The 9361-nt window shown below is 37.1% G+C and overlaps 1 protein-coding gene across 1 annotated transcript in view; it reads right to left on the bottom strand.

Annotated features, from left to right (window-relative positions):
• Positions 1-1402: 1402 nt before the first annotated feature.
• LOC125035349 (vacuolar protein sorting-associated protein 53 homolog) overlaps positions 1403-9361 on the bottom strand; it is a 12877-nt gene continuing 4918 nt past the window's right edge. The window contains exons 5-19 of the mRNA XM_047627681.1: positions 8944-9064; positions 8443-8588; positions 7522-7696; positions 7202-7315; positions 6848-6949; positions 5971-6113; positions 5681-5801; positions 5346-5531; positions 5013-5219; positions 4378-4568; positions 4088-4136; positions 3785-3889; positions 3538-3612; positions 2935-3024; positions 1403-2075 (exon numbers count right to left, since the gene is read on the bottom strand). Of these exons, the coding sequence (XP_047483637.1) occupies positions 1821-2075; positions 2935-3024; positions 3538-3612; positions 3785-3889; positions 4088-4136; positions 4378-4568; positions 5013-5219; positions 5346-5531; positions 5681-5801; positions 5971-6113; positions 6848-6949; positions 7202-7315; positions 7522-7696; positions 8443-8588; positions 8944-9064 (2080 nt within the window). The 3' untranslated portion in view covers positions 1403-1820. The remainder of the gene's footprint in view (positions 2076-2934; positions 3025-3537; positions 3613-3784; positions 3890-4087; positions 4137-4377; positions 4569-5012; positions 5220-5345; positions 5532-5680; positions 5802-5970; positions 6114-6847; positions 6950-7201; positions 7316-7521; positions 7697-8442; positions 8589-8943; positions 9065-9361) is intronic.

Genomic DNA, 9361 nt, shown 5'->3' with positions numbered 1-9361 from the left:
AAGTTAAAATGCTTGAACCTCAACCATAGTCCAATCTCTCTACTCCCATTCCCTCAACACTCAAAAGTAACTGCTGTCATCCATCCTCCTCCTACTCATGTTCCCCCACACCCTTGCCTTCCACTCCCTCCTAACACATCCCATTCTCCCCTGCTTCACCTGCATCATCCTCCCCTCCTAACCAATATCCCTCCCACTTCCCCCTTCATATATGATCCTTTGTCACAACAAACCCCTTCCCTAGATACTATCCCTCCTGATATTTTCTGAAGCTGTGATCTAATTGCCCTTATACCCCTTTCTCCTTTGCTAATCCCTACTCTTGCCCTACAGACATATTTGCAAAATCCCACACATCATCTTCTATTGCTCCTTTTAATGTCTGTGAGACTGGAAGATGGGGATCCAGATACATCTCGGGTCAACTGGAGGAGGTAGATTTTATTACCTTTTTCTTCCTACTCTTACCTCCCTCATGTTCCAGGTAATAAATCATGTCATGTCATACCATGTTCTTATTTGACTTCCTTGATTTCTGTTTCCCTAGAAGATTTGTGGTAAAAAAATCAAGCCTACTCTAAAAACACAACTTACGTGATGTAATGCACAAACCTATTTCCATTTACTTGATGTTCATGTCTGTGGCACCATATATTTTAAGTAGCTTAAATTACAAACAGGGCCAGTGGATGTGAATGTATGCTTTGGAAGACTGATGGTATTTTTCCTCTAATTAACAAATTATATCCAACTAAAAAAAATAATTTCCTTTGATTCTCTTTAGAATAGTAAATACTCACTCTTGAAAAAACATTTTCCCTTTTGTAATTTATGAACATTAATTTTCTTCCCTATCATGTAGTAAACGTAGAGTGATGATCTCTCACTTATGAAGCTTGTTCACATCAGAGATGAACTACCAGTTCCAATGTTGGATCTGCCACACCATTTTTTATAACAGTAAGCAGCACACATTGTCTATTATATTCCATAATTTGTGTAATGTCTTTAGAATTGAAGAAATGTTGAAAAAGATACATGAAAAACATACTAAGTGCTTTTTATGTTTCTACTTTAAACAGTAGCCCAGTGACTATAATATAATATAATCTATTCCCATGAACATGCTTGTGTTGATAAATTTGTTACATCTACTAGACCATTATAGAAGGCACTGGTGGGCTGCTGAGATGGTGATTGTTATAACTTGTTCATAGAAACATGAAACATATAATATCCGTATAATGTACTTTTTCTGGTACGTCCTCCTTCTCAACATTCTTTATTAGGAATTTAGTTCAACAAATCTTGTGTAGATAAGAATTTCTAAAGGAATGATTATCTAGGTTATTACTCATATCCTGAAGAACAGATGAAGTTTTTAAGTTTTCTAAAGGCATAGTTGTGTCATAAGAATGTTTTATTATGATTAAATATCTCATTGACTAACAGCATACATATTTACATAATCAACATTTACAAAATGGGTGCACTAAGTACATACTTTTCCAAGATTAGCATACTTTACAAACACATTTTATACATAAAACAAATGATTTGTTCATAAATAACTTTTGCCAGTACCAGTAATAATAGCAATAAAGCCTACTCTGAGCTATTAACTTTGGCCAAGTTATGCAATCTGAATTCAGATTACTTCTTTGGAATTGGTCATAGCGGTTCAATTCTAGTGCTTGTAACTTCACTGATAATTTCAGTATACAAGGAAGTGATAGACTTAAAACCAAACAAGAAATCTAATCAGAATCCCAGTGCTGATACACATTTTTGCTCCTTTCTGCTCACAGCTGAAATTCCCTTTAGGATATCAGTCTACGTGACTTCAGCATCCTCTCTAGCCGTGCAATCTTGCTCATCTCGTGCTCTGGGCTTGAGTTGGCTGTTGAGCTGACCACAGGTGAGGCTTGGCTGGGTGGGAGTTGCACTGCTGCTTGGCTGCTGCTGCCTGGCGAAACCTGTGCTCGGTGAGGAGATTCCGTTGAATTTCCGAGGGTCCGTTGTCGGTAGAGCTCTAGCACTGAGGCACGGTCCTTTACACCTCTCATCTCTAGTACCTGTTAGGTGTGAATTTTACAATTACAGGTTGAAGCATGAAGAAAGTTCTCTCTCTGCATTTGTCTGTATCTCAGTTTGTCACCCTCTACCTGTTCATGTCCAAAAAAGATGAAGAAGAAGAAAAAGAAAAAGAAGATTTTTTTTTTTTTTTTTTTTTTTTTTTTTTTATGAATTCTGGCTATTGTCACTTGAAAAATCTATGTAAAAATTTGGACCCACTCCTATAACAAATATATCTAAGGCTACCAATCTAGAGATAATATCAGTAACCCTTTAACAGAAGACATTGTATCTCTTGTTGTACAGGGATTAGTTTCAAATGTGGATGTCAGTGCCTCCCTCTTTCCCAAACCATCCTTCATAGCTGTGTACAGGCCACTTATTTACAATAACTGTTCAACCTGCTTAAAACCAAATTTCTTTCAAACAGTCTCTGGCTTAACCCCTTCCCGACGGGTCACGTCTCTGGATGTCATAACAAACAGCTCGAAATGTGGTGGTGTGCAGCTGTACACTGTGGCGGCGCGCCAAAGCGCTCCGAGGCGGTGATTCGGCTTGATATACCGAACTCCCGTGCTCAAAGTTGGTGTGTTGCCATTGATCGCAAGAGCGTAAATTTTTTTTTTTTTAGTTTTCTACACCCGTCACCAAGGGATTAAAAGCAGCCTCTGTTACTTTAACCCAGTAATGATGGGTAAAATCTTTTGGTAAAGCTGGACAAGGAAGGACAGGTGCTCCACCCAACTGGCTCACAGTTGGGTGATACTGACATATGTATATCATGAGGTGTCATCCATCACCTATAATTTTTGTCATGATGTGAAAGCACATCCCCCACATTCATAAAACCCTCCTTACCTTCTGGAAGTCTGCAATTGTTGCATCTGGTAGTAAACGGATGAACTTATCAACAAGATCATTGTGTGTTGCATATTCACCCATAACAACCTGCAAAATGAAATTTCTAAGAAACAAAATTTGAAAGAGTTATTCTATTTCATTCTATTTAAATTATTTTAATGTGACCAGAATCTATAAAAAAAAGCAATAAAACTTACTAACTAAATAAATAATAAATCAGCTTTGTAGTCAAACTTTCTATCTATGAGAGAAACATGTAAGAATTCAATCACAAATGCCATGTCTTTTCATGAAGCTCTGTAATTACTTTCTCTGCACATTTTCAATGTTACTTTAATAACATCTGACATATTTTCAGATCAATTCTCTCTCCTTCTTAAATAAATCAAGGTAAATATATAGTCAGTGTATTGTGGACTTCCTTCGTCATCCGTCTTCAATATCCAGCTTCATTTTAAATAACAATAATAAGTCCAATTTATCTCCAATAACATCTTACTCCCATCAAGGATATCAGTCTCTACACTATCACTCTGCCTACACCTATCCAGAGACATGTATATAATAATTCCATCTTAACTTCTACTGGTTCACACCTACCTGCAGTACCAGTTCTGCTCGTGCCATGCCTCTGCCAACCATTCGAGTATATGTCTGGGGAGGGTCACGCCGCATCTGTACATGAAGAATGGTAACTTTACTTTAAAAGTTTTGATGTCTTACCAATGCTTATATGAATTACAAGATACATACAAAACAAAAATGGTCGAAAGTTAAACCACATGAGCAATGTCAGATTTAAAAAACTGGTAGTCATTATGTATATTCAAACCTAAGGTATTATTACCTGCAATGCTACAACAGGTAACTGTAACATGACAGCCTTAAGTGCATGACAGTCAAGAAGCAACTGCTCACACCCAACGCTATTAATTGGACGGCACTTGTAAACCTGTAGGCAAAGAGACTTGAATGAAATTTACACAGAAAAAAACATTATTATAAGAGGACACTATTTGTTGGGAAAATTACTTACCCTTAATTCTCTTGAGTCACAATCAAATGCTGTAAAAACAATCTTCATTGTGCATTACATTAATAGTTCATGTTAAAAAAGGTTCTAGGAGCAATAAAATCAATCAGTACATACCTGTTGGACAAATTTGTTCAGAATAGCAGCTGCTAACTTGTCACAAAACCTACCGAAAGGAAATACATTTGTTTCTTGCATTATATCAACTAATAGTATGTAATGATGGAAACACCATTAAGTATTAAAAAATCATGTCAGCAAACAATTCCTAATATCTGTTAATCATATATATTATATAAAAGCAATCATTACAACAGGTAATGTGTAATAAAAACATGAGCCTACAATACAGAATACTACCAGACCTCCCTTAATAAAAAGTATCAATTCACCAACAAGTCACTCACCTTGTGAAGTACTTTCGGGAAGTGTGAAGGTTGTGCCTGATAAGAGGAATGGACGATGAAATATGCTGGGAGATGGCTGTAACATAAGGGCTCTGGTCACCCGTCTGCTCCATCATCCAGTTGATCTTGGTCATGGAGGCTAGAGCAGGGTCACAAAGGCTCTCCTCATGGGCCACAAGGAGGGCTATGCACTGCAAAGGTGAGACTCAACATTAACAATTTCTATTAGGTTTCCATTTCAAAGTTATTTCACTTTAATATGGAGAAAAAAAAAAAAAAATCAATTCAAGAAGTATGGTCAGCATTATGATTATCAGTTCATGTAAATATATCCTACAGACATAAATATACATATTGAACTTCTCTGTTACTGCAGTGTAATCTAGTAAACCAATAAAACCTGATATTGAGACTCCATTATATTATATAAAAAAAAGCACTGATATTTGCTGAATATAAATAGCACTAGATTGATTGAAACAATACACTCTTATTCTTTTAGTGATTACATGTGGTACAACAACCTAAAATACATCATTTATTCTTTTATTGATCTACTTTCCCAACTCTTCTGCATTTTCTTATTTTTTCATCTCCTCCTTCATCCTACCTCTCCCTCTCCCTCTATTACACACCTGAGCCAGCACTGCATGGAACAAATCCTGCTCATGGGTAAGGCTGATGGTGTGTACTAATGCAGGTGGACTTCTCTCCTTCAACTTGGCCTCCAACCTTCCTGTCATCTCTTCGCAGTACTCGGCTGACACAAGCACCGAGCACACTCTTCGTACGTCATCCTCACTTAGCTTTGGAGTGTCGCCTTCACGCCACAGTGTTTGGACCTTCACATTGTATATTGAGATATGAGGCATTGTTTGTCAAACTAAAGATGACAATATAAAGGACAAAATCTTTGTTGAACAGAATAACATATCACCACATTCTACTAAAAATTACAAATATCTTACTTGTGCCAGTACAGCAGTGAGCTCTTTCATGTTAATGTCCTTAGGCATTGGGATGTTTGCTCCAACCTTTGGAAGTGCTGCTCTAAGCACTTTGGTGCAGAATTCTCGCAGATGTTTCTGTAATACCTCGACCAATCCTCCCATACTCTCTCCGGGCCCAAGACGGAGAAATTCAACAAGAACATTCTATAACAAAATCAAAATAATTAATAAATGTATAATGATACTGTCAAGTCATAATAATACTGACAATGATCATAAAACTAATACCTTACTGTATATTCATTAAGTTCAGCAATAACTGAAGCTAAATCAAACAGTCTACATCAGCCTACTTTGTATATGGTGAACAGCTCTCCACAGCAAGGTACAACGTTAGATTCCTCTGCATCAATGTGTTCAAACTTATAACTCTTCATATCATTGGCAAACTTCTCAATCTGTTCATTTAATCTCCTGCAAAAGACGTGTACTGATTAACACAAAGAATCACATGGTATTAAGATTAAACTTTTATTATGTATAAACTTTCTTTACACACAAAGAATTTACCCTCACAGTGCTTACTCATATCAGATTACTTTTAAACATCGCCATTAATTACATATAATGATAGTTAACTTACTTGTCCATGCTTTCTATATAAATCCTGAGGTAAGGCTGGAAGCAACGACACACTGCTCCACTGAAGGGTGATACCAGCGTCTCTCCTGTGGATTCAGCCTCCTCAAACGGGTTTGTGTTTTCTGTTTTGCTCGACTGCTCGTCCTTAAAATAACAAATTATTTTCCAAAATAACAAGGAAAGTAAAATATATGCAAGTTATTTTATATAAAAATAACATTCTAAATAAACACACACACACACACACACACACACACACACACACACACACACACACACACACACACACACACATAAACACACAAACACATAAACACACAAACACACTCTCTCACACTCACTCTCTCATGCAAGTATGCATGCGCACACACACACACACACACACACACACACACACACACACACACACACACACACACACACACACACATTCACACTCATGCAAGTATGCATGCACACACATACACACATTCACACTCATGCAAGTATGCATGCATGCACGCACGCACACACACACACACACACACACACACACACACACACACACACACACACACACACACACACACACACACACACACACACACACACACACATTCACACTCATGCAAGTATGCATGTACACACATACACACATTCACACTCATGCAAGTATGCATGCATGCATGCATGCACACACACACACACACACACACACACACACACACACACACACACACACACACACACACACACACACACACACACACACACACACACACACATATTCACATTCATGTAAGTATGAACGCATACGCAAACGCACGCACGCACACACGTATGTATGCACATGCACATTTACACACACATTTAAACTAATTCTTGCACAATTATTTTACCTCTACAAAAGGATTGGTAGACACAGATGACTTCGGAGTACGGTCATGAGGCTGGAAGCTGGTGTATTTTCTCACAAGGAGGCTTTCTAGCTCAGACATAATCTGTGGCAAAGAAAATGTATATTCCATTTAAACTTTTTTCACTCTCACTTGCAATACATTTCAGTTTTATAGTTTTGTGCATGATTTTATACTTTTTGTTTCTAGTCTCCTTAATTTTTCTCCTTTTCCCTTTCTTTCCTTCTATGTGACCCTCAATATTTCTTTCCAGTTAACCCTGTCATACTGTCTATGATGTGCAAAAAATGAATTGGCTACTTTTTCAGTTAAAAATAGGATAAAAATGATACAAACCTTGTGAGCATGTAGCAATGTGCCAACATCTATGTCCTGTGGTCTCAACTCCATTGCATGAGACAGCTGAGATCTTGTGACCTCACAAAAGGCCAGTGCTAAACGTGCTGGTACCTAAAATGCAAAGGTAATCTTGTCAGAATACAAAATAAAAGTAAAAAGCTAACCATGGAAATGTTCAAGTTTCATAATCCTGATTGTATAAACAGAGGACAATAATTATCAAGAAAAAACAAAAAAAGAACTGAACTTTTAAAGAATTACAGATTTGCCACACACACCATATCAGTTTAAGAAGTTGTAAACTTGATGCTACACACCTGCCAGGATGGAGGGAACATTGCAGCAAGGGTTTTCTCAAACTCCACTGCCGTTTTCAGGAGCCACTTGCGCCTCAGGTCTACCTTTGTTAGCCAAGCATCACTCTCTCCTCCGGCAAAGAGCACTTCGTATTCAGCTAATTGTGTTTTGATGACATCCTCAATGATAGTTTTCCTGTGGAAGCAAGAAAATATGGTATCATGAGATTAAGTCACCTTATGGTTATGCTCTCTCCACCCCCCATTTGTGTGAGTGTATGTATTGGTGAACAGAATTTCTCAGCTTTGCCTTGCTTCCCAGAAAAAAGTGAATAAGTAAAACAATGCAATCAAAGGGTACTTAGGCAAGAATTCTGATTTCATAATTACTACATTCATTCACATAAAAAAGAGGAAGAAACAATACCATGAGGTGCTTCTAGGATTGTCACAGGTAGATACTGGGATACAACGAGGGAATGAATATGTTTGTAGCAGTTGTAGATTCCCTACACTATGATAATTCTGATCTTATGCTTACTACATGCAAAGAGTTGTCAAATCAATGGCCATGAAGTGCTTGTAAGACTGGCTTAGGGAGAGAAGGGGATACAAGGGAATGGGGATGGGTTTAGGGGGAAGATGCAGGAAGACCCTTACAATATGTATCAGAATTACTTCCTACTGACAGTGAAAAATATAGAAAAACTGCCAGCTAGATTTTGAAAGGCTATACTTAATTGAGCTTCTTACACTGAACATCAAAATTAAAAATACTGACACCCTTGAAATGCCACTAGACTTTAGGAGTTCAACCTTATTTCTATTAAGAATATGAAAGTAAGAAATTATGTTGAATATACTTTGTCACAAGGATGAAGAGCTATCACTCACAAATATTTAACTCCAACAGGATAAGAAAATGATCTAATCAATACTTACTTGACTTTGGGATCAAGCTCTGAAACCACAAGGCAGGCTTCTGCCAACTCCTTTGTTGGAGCAAAACGACGAGCATTAGGTCCATGAAAGGCTCTATGGAAGTCTTCCAAAATCTGCTTCTCAAGGTCACCTCTAATTTGTTCAACCTGAACAGAAAATTTCATATACATGAATATGAATATAAAAATAATATGGGAAAAAAATCTCTTTATGATGCTTCAGACTCTCTAGGCACTACTCAAGTATAGAACAAAAAAGATGGAAATAGTTTTTGTGTAGTGTTAAAATGTATGGGTAGTACTATCACTTTAGAAGCTGAACTTGTGTTAATTGTCGTATGAATTCAATATTACTTGTACTACCTTCATACAAAAGACTGAATACTACATTTTTCAATTAAATTTTCATTCTGTAACTTGAAACCACTTAGGAATTCATATTCATAAATTTGCTGACAGTACTTGATGAACTTGAAAAATACTAACTGTTGTGCTCTCTCACCTGGCGAGCTAAGTCTGCCACTTGTGGAATGTGTTTATATCGATTGAGGTGGTCAAGGACGTTCATCACTCCTTGCAGCAGAGTTGCAATCTCTCCATATTCTCTTCTAGCCTTTAGGGCTCTGAAATTGTTAAAGATTTCTAGATCTAGACTTGACTCAAAAGATATCATAAATTATTTTTTTCTAACTACAACAAACACAACACCACTTGTGTATGAACCCATTTTTCTTCTCATGTGATGTACCTGAAAATAAAGTTTTAACTCAATGTTGCCAGGAAAATGCTGTGCCAATTTCAGAATTATTTGTGAAATGTCTCTGCACATAGATGGCTCTGCAAGTGCTTAGCCATAAAGAAGTCAATTAGTAGACTTTGTGATCTTACCTGCAAGGAAAACCTCTTTTTTTACTAATGCT

Source organism: Penaeus chinensis, chromosome 19, assembly GCF_019202785.1.
Source record: "Penaeus chinensis breed Huanghai No. 1 chromosome 19, ASM1920278v2, whole genome shotgun sequence".
NCBI classification, from domain to species: domain Eukaryota; kingdom Metazoa; phylum Arthropoda; class Malacostraca; order Decapoda; family Penaeidae; genus Penaeus; species Penaeus chinensis.
The sequence above is the reverse complement of the archived record's forward strand: the minus strand, read 5'-3'. Positions and strand labels throughout refer to the sequence as shown.